General features: G+C 37.0%; 1 protein-coding gene across 1 annotated transcript in view; it reads right to left on the bottom strand.

Moving 5' to 3' along the window:
- Window positions 1–14,983, bottom strand: part of LOC115216390 (tripeptidyl-peptidase 2) — a 101,881-nt gene extending 86,898 nt beyond the window's left edge. The window contains exons 1-2 of the mRNA XM_029785686.2: window positions 14,523–14,983; window positions 1,002–1,130 (exon numbers count right to left, since the gene is read on the bottom strand). Of these exons, the coding sequence (XP_029641546.1) occupies window positions 1,002–1,130; window positions 14,523–14,684 (291 nt within the window). The 5' untranslated portion in view covers window positions 14,685–14,983. The remainder of the gene's footprint in view (window positions 1–1,001; window positions 1,131–14,522) is intronic.
- Window positions 14,984–15,273: the final 290 nt, after the last annotated feature.

Below are 15,273 nucleotides of genomic sequence, written 5' to 3'. Positions count from 1 at the left end.
GAGAGAGAGATAGATAATTTGACTGAGAGAGAGATAATTTGAATTAGAGATAAATGGAGTGAGAGAGAGATAATTTTAGTGTGAGAGAGAGATAATTTCAGTGACAGAGAGATAATTTGAGAGCGAGAGAGAGAGATAATCTGAGTGAGGGAGAGAGATCATTTGAGTGCGAGATAATTTGAGTGAGAGTGAAAGATAATTTGAGTGAGAGAGAGAGATCATTTGAGTGAGAGATCATTTGAGTGAGAGATAATTTGAGTGAGAGAGAGAAATAATTTGAGTGAGAGAGAGAGATAACTTGAGTGAAAGAGAGGGATAACTTGAGTGAAAGAGAGGGATAACTTGAGTGAAAGAGAGGGATAACTTGAGTGAAAGAGAGAGATAACTTGAGTGAAAGAGAGAGATAACTTGAGTGAAAGAGAGAGATAACTTGAGTGAAAGAGAGAGATAACTTGAGTGAAAGAGAGAGATAACTTGAGTGAAAGAGAGAGATAACTTGAGTGAAAGAGAGAGAGATAACTTGAGTGAAAGAGAGAGAGATAACTTGAGTGAAAGAGAGAGAGATAACTTGAGTGAAAGAGAGAGATAACTTGAGTGAAAGAGAGAGATAACTTGAGTGAAAGAGAGAGATAACTTGAGTGAAAGAGAGAGATAATTTGAGTGGGAGAGAAAGAGGTAATCTGAGAGAGAGAGAGAGATATATATATATATAATTTGAGAGAGAGAAAGAGATATGTGAGCAAGGGAAATATATACAAAATGTAAGAGAGACTTTGTGAGAGTAAGAGAAATTATGAGAAAGAGAGGATGTGAATGGAAGAGACAGATAATGTGAATGAGAGGAGGAGAAAGATGTGAATGAGAGAGAGAAAATGCAAGACAAAAACAACACAAGTGAAACAGAGATAAAGAGAGAGAGAGAAAGTAAATGTAAGAGAGATAATGTGACTGAAAGAGAGATAATGTAAATGAAAGCAAGAGAAAAAAGACTATTTCCTTACTTTAAGTATACGCCCACTGAGGCCAGTAATTTCATTCTGATTAACTTCAACAACAGTTGATGTGTCAACATCTCCAGAACCTGTTGTATCGATGAGATCAAGAATTTTGGGTTTGCCATCACTGGTTACCTGCAAGAGAAACAATTTTGGGGTGATGAAATTAAGAAACACTCATGGACATGACAGAAAGATATTGTTAAAAGCTGTTAAAAGAAGATTTATTCAAAGGAGACATTTCAAAATCATGATTAATGCCTTGCCTGAACTGATAAATAAATAAATGAAGAAAGATCAGCACGTAAAAGCACCCACTACACTCTCGGAGTGGTTGGCGTTAGGAAGGGCATCCAGCTGTAGAAACTCTGCCAGATCAGATTGGAGCCTGGTGCAACCATCTGGTTCGCTAGTCCTCAGCCAAATCGTCCAACCCATGCTAGCATGGAAAGCGGACGTCAAACAATGATGAGGATGATGAATAGGCACAGATGTTGCTATGTGTTTAAGAAGTTTGCTTTTCAACCACATGGTTTTAGGTTCAGTCCTACAATATGGTGCATCATAGCCCTAGGTTCAACTAAAGCCTTATGAATGGATTTGGTAGACAGAAAACTGTAAGCCCATCCTTATATGTGTGTGTATGTGTTTCCTTCTCTTGACATCACATGACAGGTGTAAATGGTTGTCGCTGTCAAACAAGCAGTGTCATTCATTTCCAATATTCTGCAAAAAACATGTCTGGCCATGGGAAATATGACCCTGCCTGGAAACAGGTGAAGCTTGGCAACAGGAAGAGCATCCGGCCAGAGAAAATCTGCCTTTTTTTTTTTTTTAACTTGTTTCAGTCATTTGACTGTGGCCATGCTGGAACACTGCCTTTAGTCGACCAAATCGACCTCAGGACTTATTTTTTGTAAGTCTAGTACTTATTCTATCGGTCTCTTTTGCCGAGCCACTAAGTTACGGGGATGTAAACACACCAGCATCGGTTGTCAAGTGATGTTGGGGGAACAAACACAGACACACACATACATATATATGTATATATATATATATATATATATATTAATAAAAGGAATTCCAACCTTGTCTGATTTTCACATTTTATTTACAATCTTATAATGATATAATATAAGATAATATAATATAATAAAATAAAAAATAAAATAAAATAGTAGAATGTTAAATGTTCATTCTGATTGAACTAGTACTTTCATGCATTAAATTCTGCAATCTTCAGGTTCATGTAGTAGTGGTGACAGTCATGCTTCACATTCAATCAGAATGAACATTTAACATTCTACTATTTCATTTTATTTTATTATATTATCTTATATTATATCATTATAAGATTGTAAATAAAACGTGAAAATCAGACAAGGTTGGAATTCCTTTTATTAATATATTCTTCTATACACAATCACACACACCCGTATATATATCTCTCTCTCTCTCTATATATATATATATATATACATTGGTTTATGTCTATCACTGTTTGAGTTGCATAATAGTGGTTTTATCTCTAATTCATATTTTATATATACATATATATACACACATATATACGACGGGCTTCTTTCAGTTTCCGTCTACCAAATCCACTCACAAGGTTTTGATCAGCCCGAGGCTATAGAAGATACTTGCCCAAGGTGCCACGCAGTGGGACTGAACTCGGAACCATGTGCTTCATTAGCAAGCTACTTACCACACAGCCACTCTTATGCCTCAATAAACTCTATCCAACCCAAGCAGGTATGGCAGTGTGAATGTTAAACAATGATAACAATGGCGATGATGTACAACAATCGTTCGTTTCTTTATTTTATGTCTGTTTTCCTATGCAAGCATGAGTTAAATGAATGCTTATTATTACTGAGACCTTTTTTTCACAGCCAGATACCCTTCCTGTTTTTCAAGTAGAGGCATTTTCATTTCACTTGTCTTTGGAAGCACAGAGCTGCCAGACAATTTGTTGACAAAGAAACGTCAGCAAATGTCACCATATGTAGCTCATTGGTTCTCATGCAAAATGCAGGAAGTAAATATTTACACCAACCGGTATACACACACACGTATACTCAATGTCATTTTCAAAATGAATCAGTGCGACAATAAGTGAGAAGACAGGGCCTTTGAATTACAAGCCATGTGCATTTGGTGGGGTTCCACACATTTTCCATTTTCCCAATTTCCCTCAAGCTGACTTGAGTCTGTGGTAAAAGATACCTGTCCAAAATGCCATGCAGCAAGATCAAAGCCAATATCTCACATTTGCAAAGCAAGCTTCTTAAATATTCTGCATATTGTCCATACAAATTACTGAAGAAGACCCATACTCTACAGCAGATGTGTTAAGGCCACTCTCCCTGTGCCAGTGCCACATAAAAGTATTCATGCAGTGCCATGTAAAAGCACCCAGCACACTTTGTAAAGTGGTTGATGTTAGGAAAAGCATCCAGCCATAAAAACCATGCCAAAACAAACAACTGGGACCTGGTGCTGCTCTCCAGCTTGCCAGCTCTGGTCAAACCATCCAACCCATAGACAGCAGACATTAATGATGATGATGATGATTAACTATCAGTCATGTTGAATGACAATGTTGATGTCACATTGAAAACATATCTTTCTCTCTTTGTAATACAATCTCCGGAGTATTAGGACTCAATAGGATACAATGCCTAGAGATCAGAGTCTCTCTAGGCTGAACCACTACTTCTTTGCATTGAGAGAGAGAGAGAGAGATGACAGTATCTCAGACATGTGGTTAGACAACAAAGTCTTGCAAAACAGATTCTTAACGCTAAACCAACCAGCAGAAGCCTAGGGGTAGATTGTAAGAGAGATGATCAGATACTGTTCATAGTCTCAGTTTATCACAATTAGGAATCCAGCAGGAAAGTTTCATGACATTTGCTTACAACAGAATTCTATGGAGGAGATGTGTAACCTGAGGATTCTATCCCTATGACCTTCCCAGAAATAGGGTGTGGCAAAAATTGACGATACCTACAATCCTGTCCTTTCAATATCGCCAAAAATGAAAAGAAGAAAGAAAAAAGCAAACTTTACCACCACAATAGCTGGTAAATAACAAGGTGAAGAGGGTTGTACTCAGGAAGCAGATAATATTGTCGGAATGGGGTGGATGAAGATGACAAGAACTGATATAAGCGTATGCCTGTCACAGCATATATCCTATTTCCCTGATGTTCACTATTATATCTGTGGTACTGAAGTGTTTCTCAGAGATAGTTTGTAAGGGTTTGTCTCATATAAATTACTAAAGGAAAACTCATAACTTTTACTCACTCTGCATTAATCTATCAATCAATAATCAAAACCATGACTGATTCTCAATTCAAATGTATATCTGTGGCCAGGTGATAACTTATCAGTAAATTGAGCCCAAGAAACAATTCCAATCCCAAATAAGAACCATACCAATTAATTCCCTCAAGTCTTTAAATGAAAAAAAACATGAGCATCACAATTTCCCATTTGCTCTCTTCCTATAAACCTGAGGCATTATGCTTTGCAAATCATTTTTGACAGAAAGGGAATTTAATTTTTTTGTTTGACTTTCAGAGCTTAAATGCCACTGGAGTTAATTTCGTCCTTTTTCCCTTCTAGGGTTAATGAAATAAGTCCCAATCATGTACAGGGGTCAATTTAATTCATTACACTTTTTACCCCAAATTTAAGACCATATTCATATAGCCGAAATTATCTTTGTTTTACCAAGTGGTTGGTATCTGCCATAAGGTCCAGCCCTTGTGGCAGTCTGGTGGTTCATGTACCTCAATGACCCTGAGAGCTATGCTGCAGAGCCCAAGCTGCTAGTAGGGCCTAACCATACTGGTCAGGTAAACAGATAAAGGTCAGGTTGATATGGATTAAAATGGGTTTGTGAAGAGTCTACCAAGAAAAAAACCTAAGTTACAGAAGCCTTATTAATAACAATTCAAAAGCAACAGGATTTGCGAGAAAGGTTTTCCCTCAGGGAAAAGTCAACTCAAAATCGAGAACACTGAAGAAACATTACTAATGAGCTATGCTCCATAGGAAGAAAACAGCTAATGTAAACAGTGAACATAATATAAATTCTTCATTTCAGAAACATAGAATTATATTAAGACATCTTTTATTAACTTAATGGCCACACAATCAAGACCTAATCAACAGCTTTACAAGAGGAAGAAGCATTTTCAAATATGAGCACAAGCATGGAGGTGTGGTGAAGATGCTTGCTTCACAACCATGTGATTTCAAGTTCAATCCTCATGCACAGCACTTTGGACAAGTGCCTTCTATCATAGCCCTGAGTTGATCAGTATCTTATGAAAGGAATCTGGTAAACAGAAACTGTATGGAGGCCTATTATGAAGTTCACATTGCATACATTCACATGGAAAAACTTAGTTCCTACAAACACTGATTGGCAAATGTCGTCATCGTTGTCATCATCATCATCATCATTGTTTTTACATCCACTTTTTGCCTGCTAGCAAAGAGTTAGATGAATCTTTGAGGCAGTATTCTTGTATATCCTTTCCTGATACCAGCACTTGTTTTTTAAGCAAGGTGCTTTATTTACTCCTATGGCTTCATGCATGAAACTGCCATGCTGCTAGATCCCATTTATGTCTCAGAGACACATTCTCCATCTACAAAATCCATACACAAAGCTTTGGTTGGTCTGGCACTAAAGTAGAAGACATTTGCTCAAGGTGTCACAGTGAAACTGAACCCAAGACCACATGGTTGGGAAGCAAACTTCTTAAACCACACAACCACACCTATGCCACATATCAATAATATGTCCAAGTTGATTTAAACAACTACAAACTTAATCTTACAAAACTAGTAAATAAATATCAATGTACAGGACTGTAAAGACAGTCGTGGGGCAGTATTGGCATAAATGTCTTATGGCATCTGAAATCCATCACTTCATTCTTTTCGATTCCAATCTTACTAAAACAGATTTTGCATCTTAACCCTTTTGTTACTAACCTGGCGAAAACCAGCTCTGGCTGTGGTAAAATGTCTCGTTTTCATAAGTTTTGAATTAAAATATTCCACCAAGCCTTAGTCACAATTTATATTCCTAACACTAGCTTAATGATAACTAAGTTATTTTACTAAATTCTTTGTTATATTTAAATAGTTGAAAGAAACACAGAGCATCTCAAAATAAATACAGTAATGAAAGGGTTAAACACTACCAACACCACCAAGGAGAAAAATAAGCCAATGTATATCAGAGTGTAGCTACTCCTCAAACTTAAAGATGTTTTGTTAAAAAAAACGTATCAATTAATACTAACTGGGCAAAAAAATAAATAAATAAATAAAACCTATTTCAAATTGGTTGACTACAACAGTGATTCTAAAACTGAAGGCTGCAATTCTTGAGAGGGTCATGACAAACTGTAAGGCAAACCACATAACTTTATGTAAGGAGGAAATGAAGACGTGATATGTGGTTTATAAAAGAAGCACAGAACTAAATATCTTGAAGAATGGGAATAACTGATTAAACCAATCCCAGGACTAACTTTACTGTTCTTATTTTATCAACCAGAAAGATGGAACACAAAACTGACCTCAGCAGGATTTGAACTCAGAACATAAATATTGCAAAGCATTTTGTCTAACATACTTTTATTTTAACACCCGATATAAAACCACTTCCCACAATGGCACCTTGGGCAAGTGTTTTCTACAATAGTCTTGGGCCGACCAAAGCTTTGTGAGTGGATTTGAGAAACTGAAAGAAGCCCATTGTATATATGTATATATGTGTGTGTGTGTGTGTGTTTGTGTGTCTGTGTTTGTCCTCCCAACATCGCTTGACAACTGATGCTGGTGTGTTTACATCCCCATAACTTAGTGATTCAGCAAAAGAGACCGATGGAATAAGTACTAAGCTTACAAAGTCCTGGGGTCGACTTATTTGACTAAAGGCGGTGCTCCAGCATGGCCGCAGTCACATGACTGAAACCAGTAAAAGAGTAAAGAGTAATACAGCATCTCTACTCAAATGAGGGGGTATAGTCTTATGAGTTACTTGGTTACCTCACTAGTGCCAGAGCCATGAAAAAAATGCACCCAGTACACTTTGTAAAGGGGCTGACATCAGGAAGGGCATCCAGCCACAGAAACCATGTTTTAATGGACACTAGGGTTCAATGCGGTCCTCTGGCTCATCAGATGCTGATGAACTGTCTAACCATGCCAACATGGAAGACAGATGTTAATTGATGAGGATTCTACCAGTTCTGATAAGTCACCACTCTTGAATAATTCATTGCTCAGAAGTTTGCACATTTGTTTTTCTATTCTAGCCGGGGTTGCACAAATATATTATTGAGGCACTGTTTTACAACTGGATGCCCTTCCTATTGCCAACCCATAACTGTTTCTGAAGTGAGGAATATCAAATTCCACATGTTATCAGAGACACAAAGCTAGTGGACAGCAATGCCATAAACCACAGTTACTCTTTTAATTTTACTCGTTTCAGTCATTTGACTGTGGCCATGCTGGAGCACTGCCTTTAGTTGACCAAATTGACCCCAAGACTTATTCTTTGTAAGCCTACTACTTATTATATCGGTCTCTTTTGCCAAACCGCTAAGTTACAGGGGATGTAAACACACCAGCATCGGTTGTCAAGCGATGTTGGGGGGACAAACAAAGACACACAAACATACACACACACACACACACACACACACACACATATATATATATACATATATACGACAAGCTTCTTTTCAGTTTCCGTCTACCAAATCCACTCACAAGGCTTTGGTCGGCCCGAGGCTATAGTAGAAGACACTTGCCCAAGGTGTCACGCAGTGGGACTGAACCCAGAACCATGTGGTTGGTAAACAAGCTACTTACCACACAGCCACTCCTGCGCCTATAGTTAAGTGATTTTTGGAGAAGAGCAAATGTAAATACACAACCATACATACACACACACAATAGACTTCTTTCAATTTCCATCCACCAATTCCATTTTTTTTTCTTTAAGTTACATAAAAATTAATAGTCCTCTTCTCAAACAATAGTACTCACAGCTCAGTGAAAAAAAAAAAAGAAAAGAAATTTGAGAAGATATTTGCACTCTAACCAATAGGCAGCTTGCTGAACCCTGTCAAAGTCTACACCTACCATATTTAATACTAAATACAACTACTTTTTATGTTGACTTTGGTCAGTAAATACATTTTTTTCACTATCCACAAATATTTGCAGCACTGAGAAGATATCACTTTTGTAATTTAAAACCAGTATAGAGAATCATTTAAATCTAAAGATACAATCAATATCTTCTTTCTTACCCAACATCCTTTTTGTACATTATTTCTGAGTTTTCTTTTAAAATGAATATCATTTGTAATTTTAATATCATCGTTATTCTCACTTTGCACCCACTTATCCATGCTGGGATGGGTTAAAAGTGTCGTTACTATCCAACTCAGTTCTTGTACAAAGTTACTAACTTCCTAAATAAGACAGGAACCACATCTTTCTACAACTGGATGCCCTTCCCATCACCAATCACTTTAGAGAGTATACTGGGCACCGTTTATCACGGCAATAAAGAGGTTATCGTGTTCCAGCAAGAGCAAAGTGTCTGTACTCATCTACATGTATTGAATGTCAGCTAATCAAAATAGCCCGAACAAGGACAAGAGAACTTAACTAAAACTATTAATGATTAAAGCAAACAAAATAGAGACAAGATGAAAGGAACATTTAATAACAATGTGTTCAGTTGACAGAAGATATTAAAAGCGAACAACCAAAGATCAATTATACTGAGTATATTACCCTCTGAGATGAGAGATTTTATAAGATATGGGGTGATTAAGAAGTCCCTTTTTAAGTACTTTAAATAATATATAAAATATTTATTATTTTCTTCTGTCTGTTTTATTTTTAAATATTCATAATATGCCATCATGTCTATTTTGTTGTGAATATCTTTGCATATTAATATTTATTGTGGTTGCGTGGTTAAGAAGTCTGCTTCCCAACCTTGTAGTCTTAAGTTCAGTCCCACTGCATGGCACTATAAGCTAATATCATCTGCTATAGCCCTGGAATTTGGTAAATGGAAACTGAAAGAAACCCATCATATGTGTGTGTATATATATATATATATATATATATATATATATTGGCCTGCTCGCTTAGCCAGCGGGGTGGCGTCATTGAAGACTAAAACAATGCGAAGCGCATTGTGACCAGCGATGTGTAGCAACATCTGATGGCCTGGTCAGTCATGTGATATACCCATGTGATATATATATTTACGTATGTATGTATGTATGTATGTATGTATGTATGTATAGGGGTGTATGTGTATGTTTGTGTGGCCCTTGAGACATCACATGGTGGTTATAAATGAGCATAATCATATAAGCAAAGCTGTTTGTTTCCAGTCTTCCATGAAAAACATATCTAGCTATGAAGAGGGTTGGCAACAGCAAGGGCATCTGGCTATAGAAAATCTGCCTCAACAAATTCCATCTGACCCAAGCCAGCATGGAAAATGATGGTGTTAAATGATGACGTGTGTGTGTGTGTGTCATTATTAAAAGACAAGAGAATATTCATTACGCTAAAAATGGCTCAATATATCAGTGACCTTGTTCAGTTGCCTGGGTATACCTTAGTTCAACTGCCCCAGGGTGGTTCAGAAAACTGGCAGTAAGAGCAGTAGAACAGTAAGCAAACTATCCTGGAATCCCTGAGCTGTGACAATCAATGGGAGGAGGCACAGGAGCTAAAAAAAAGTTTGATGAATGCAGTGGGGGAGGTAGGTGAAGGACATGGTGAGGAAGTAGGTGAGAGGGAAAGATAGATGGGAAGAGGAAGATGAGTTGTAGATTAAGAAGCCCAATAAACCTCAATTGTTAGCCAGTTTCTATTAATGCTAAAATGACATTTGGGTTACTCTGTACATCTCTAGAGAAAGAAGAAAATCACTTGTAATTCATATTTAGTGAAAAATTAAGCTATTAAAACAACAGGAAAATTATCATCATTATTGTTTAACGTCCGTTTTTCCATGCTGACATGGGTTGGACAGTTCGACTGGGGTCTGGGAAACCAGGAGGCTGCACCAGGCTCCAATCTGATCTGGCAGACTTTCTACAGCTGGATGCCCTTCCTAATGCCAACCACTCCAAGAATGTAGTGGTTGCTTTTTATGTGCCACCAGCATAGGGGCCAGAGGGGGCTGGCATTGACCCATTTGAATGGTACAATGCCATCATTATCAGCATTGTTTGACGTCTATTTTCCATGCTGGCATGGGTTGGACAGTTTGACAGAAGCTGGCCAACTGGGGAGCTGTCCAAACTCCAATTGTCTGTTGTGGAATGGTTTCTACTTCTGGACACCCTTCCAAATGCCAACCACTTTACAGAGTGTGCTGGGTGCTTTTTATGTGCCACTGACACAAAAGAAAAGCTGGGCCAGTATGAGGATCAAACCCACGACATTCGTGTTATTAGCACAATGCTGTAATCAACTGAATTAACCAGGCAACTACATATGTGTGTGTGTGTTGAAGAAACCTTTACAGGGTCACTTGAGCTGCTAAAATTAGCAATCAAATAAACTTCAAGCCATGTACAACCATTAAAAGAGCACACACAGAATAATGTAAATCCAGGTACACTATGCCTAAAAAAAACAGAGATGAGATAATCACCCCTTTGACTACAGATATGCTCAACCACATATTATTTCATTTTACTCTATGCTGGTATGGGTAGGACCTGATTCTCCCAGACTAAGTCAGTTCTTGCTTGGTGTTACTGCCCTACTAGAGAGTGTAGAGAGCATATCTCACTTGTACTTTCCATTTTTATCATGGTTTCTATGACAAAAAGCACCTCGTCCATGTTGTAAAGTGGTTGGCATTAAGGCAGTCACTTTGCTTGCTAATTCCATCTCCTAGATAACAAGAGCTATCAACTACTTCTAGTGAGTTGTCATCTGAGCATTTAAGAAACTCAATTTCAGCTGTGTTCATATGAACCATTCCAGTGCATCTACTGCAAATGAAGCTTACATTTCGGTAATGTACTAGTGATTCCACTACATCTCTTATATGTCCATAGCCTACATCAAGTATAGCACTTGAAGTTTATACCTACTCCTTTTCCGCATTTCAAGTAAGGCCCTTTCTCTGAAGTTACTAGGATTCGGTCTTCTTTCCTACTTACCAAAACCTTCATCTTTCCTAGGTTTTCTTTGAGGCCCCTCAATTCCAGGTTTACCTTCCATGCTTGCGATTTCTTTTCTAATTCCCCTACAGTTGTGAGAACTATAGGAGTTCCATAAACAATCAAAAACTCCACTATGATGGCCTGTATGACTATGATGAATAGAAAAAGACTAAGGACTGAATCTTGATGGACTCTTACTTTCCCACCAAATTCATCACTGAAGTCACAACCAACTCTCACTTTACTTGCAGCACCCTTGTACATAGCTTGAACTGCTCACACAAGCCATTCCTCTACTCCTAGTTTCCTCAGTACCCACCAGATTACTGAATATACTACCCTGTCAAATGCTTTATCCAAATCAACAAAAACCAAGTACAGCAGTTTATTCTTAGCTAGGTATTTCTTCAGCAATTGCCTCAATAAGAAGATTGCATCTTCCAGGGACAAAACCAAACTACAACTCATCCAGGTCTACTCTATCACAGATTAATTAGGCTATGACCTTCATAACTTGATCTAAGTTTGATAACCCTACAGTTGCTTCTCTCTAAAGTACCAGCTTTTCCCATGTAGCAATTTACAATGATACTGCTGTACAACACGCTCTTGAATGACTCGATTAACTATCCAGATAGTAATCATATATCACACTTCCCAGATATTTTTAAGTATCTCTGCAACTGTCATAGATGGACCCCAGTTTCCCCCATCCATTCTTCATACCCTAGATCACTATCTACCATGCTGTTGTTGACTTGAATCACTGGTCCTTCTATTCTGTCAGCATGGAGTAATCCTTGTTTATTCCATGTTCAGCAGCTTTTCATAATAGCATTTCCACACCAGTTTCTTTTGTTTCATATCAATAGCAAGCTTGCTGTCATCATTTCAAACAACCTTCTCACTTATGACATCTTGGTACTCTCTCACACACTGCCTTACAATCCTGAGTACTTCCCACCTTTGATCCTCACATTGCAGGACATCAGAAAAGCTCTTCTTTTCTGCCTCACCTTTAGCCAAGTACACCTAACAACTAGATGCCCATCTAGTGATTAAGTGCTCCCTAGCATCACCATCCTTCCTGTCTTTTCAAGCCTGTCTCTTAGCCTTAACTGCCCTAGAAACCTTATCATTTCACCATCATTGTTACTTTTAGTTTGACTAGGATTTTGCTCACTCAAGCTACATGTCAAATCTATTACCCAAAGCAGGTTATCTATAAATGACATTTTTTTTTCAAATACTAAGTTTGATCATAAATCTTGTTCACTCAGAAAGTAGTTTTCTTGTGTATGTTAGTAAAAGATGAATTACGAAATTATCCATCTCATTTTTCTGAAACATCTCACTAACCAATATGCAAAAATTCTTCCTCCTTAAAACCTTAAATTGCCAACATCTGTCTCCCTTTATTGTGTTAATCGAGTAAAATTGTCTCTCGGTCTAGTTTTAAGAGTGTCAGAAACAAAAATTATTTTTAAAAGGCTGTACTTCCATTGAAAAATTAAATTTTAAATCAAAACGTTTAGTTCTTCAGTTGGGAAATAAAGATTGTGAGAGTAAATAAAAGACCTTTCAATACAACTTGACAATCCAAATTTGGAAGGAGTCAATACAGTTTTTTATACCCCATTTTTTCTTTCTTTCTTTTTTCATATACCACTGTGTATTAAATGCAGGCGACGAGAAAAGCAATGCCCCCGGCAGATATGCATTTTAGTTGACAACGTCCGTATCCCACTAGATTTTTTTTCATCACGAGCTTGTAATGATTATGTCACGGGTTCTTCACTCGTCTTGCATCATCGTTGAATTTAAGAGGTTATAAGAACTTTCTGTCATCGTGATAGACGAGAATGTGTCATACAGCGATCAATATACAACAACGCAAAACTTTGTAAAGTATCTAATTCAACTTCAAATAATTCAGACAAGGGTATTCTGAAATGCCTGGTCATTGTGTGACTCACGCTACTCATGACATGAGAAATTAAACTTTGCCTAAATGCTAAACTTTCAAACAAAATCGATTTAAAATCAAAATACGAATATATTGAATGTACGTGGACATCTGGATTAATCAATAATTTTAACAACTAAAATGTATACAATATTCACAAGCAAAGTTAGAGAGGAGCATCAGATACAATTAACCTTACAATATTTTGTTATGTTTCTTGGAAGCAATTTCAGATCTGTGGGACTTTAAATTATGGATATTTACACGGGCAGAAGTTTGCAACTAGTAATGGAGATTGCATCCGGGATAACTAACCTAGAACATAGTAACTGTTGTATGTGAACGTATGAATAGTATATATACACGTAGGATATTGATAAAGTCAAATGCTACAGGAATCTGAGATCAGACCATTTGTTTGTACAATATAGAAGGAATTCGGGAGTATAAACAGCCACACAATATGGCATATTAATAACCAAGAAGGTAAAAGCTGAACGGTCTTGGAGAATGACGACATTTACCTTTACGTATTTTGACAACTTTTCCTAAGGTTATTCTCTTTACTTCCGCTAATTGAACAATCGGTGCGTGATGGGAGTTTTCTTTTATATAGATGTAGGTTTCTTGTTCTACATGCACAGACATTAACATGGTGATGAGGCAGCAGGTGAAATACGCTAAAAAAAGTTGTCAAAATATAGTAGGGTACGCAAAGATAAAAAAATGCCGAAAGTTATTACTATTTCCTAACCCCTAAAAGGTACTTTAAAATTATCATCTGACAAAAAATAAAGAGAGACGAAATCAGAAAAAGAGAACAAGTTGCTAAATTAACTATTTAAAGACACTTCTTTACTTTCGTAATCATTGCAGCAGGATTAAAAAGAAAAATAAACAAATAAAACAAATTAAAAGATATAGCCATTCATTTTTTTTTTAATCTGCATTAAGGGTGATGATAAATTGTAAAATAAGAGGTATGGTCATAAAATAGGGGATAAATATATAATTGATCACAATTATAAATAGAACCCCCATTTTGTAACCATTATTGAGGGATCTTGACCAAAAAAGGTACATGTACTTTAACGGATGTCTAATTGATAAAATGTTTAGTCAGCAAATAATTTGTGATTGGGCTTGGTTAACTCGGGTTATATTAAATCTATTTTATTAACCAGAATATAACATATTTCATTTTAATTTTGACAATTAAAGCTTTAGCAACGAACTATACTACACATGGCTAATACACACCTACACATATAAGGAGGAAAAAAAATCTAGCTCTACCTGTAAACCAGCAGCACCAGGATCAACTCCAGTATCTAATACAGCGATTAAGATTCCTCTACCATCGTAGTCAGGATACTTGGCGAGAAATGAAGTTGAACCAGTTTCTTTTTTTGGTAAAAGACCTTCGACAGGGAAAACTGTATCTGCCGATGACGCCATACTTGTGCACCGGTGACCAAGCAAGTTCTTTTCTTACTCTCCGTCTTTTAGAGAGTGCAGCAGTTTTCGCTTGTTGTTTCTGCTTTGCTTTATGTTTCTCTGCCGCCGCCGCCTTCTTCCTCCTCTTACCACTAAGCACCTTGTTCTTGCTTTGCTTTTCTGCTAGTAGTTTTGCCAAGAGCTACTTCTTCTGCAATGGTAGATTCAAGCCAATAGCAGACTTTCTATTTTGACTTAACCTCCATAGATTATTACCGAAAACATGACATTGACCGTTTTAAGTACTAAAAAAGAGTGAAATCATATGTCACTGATAATCTTATCCAAGTATATTGTGTGAGTATATACATACATACATATATGTGTGTGTATGTATATAGCTATACACACGCGCGCGCACATACATGTGCGTATGTTTAATCTTGACTACGAACGTGTTATATTGTTATTCTTAAAATATCTTTAAAATAATTCCTAAAATTAACATATGTATACATAACAGCAGTTATATGCACATAGGCATTACAATGCATAACATCCGTACTGATTACGCAACATTTAGGCTTAACACATGTATTTGTGAACTAAA

This window comes from Octopus sinensis, linkage group LG10, assembly GCF_006345805.1.
Source record: "Octopus sinensis linkage group LG10, ASM634580v1, whole genome shotgun sequence".
Taxonomy (NCBI): Eukaryota; Metazoa; Mollusca; class Cephalopoda; order Octopoda; family Octopodidae; genus Octopus; species Octopus sinensis.
This window is presented reverse-complemented; position numbering and strand designations above follow the sequence as displayed.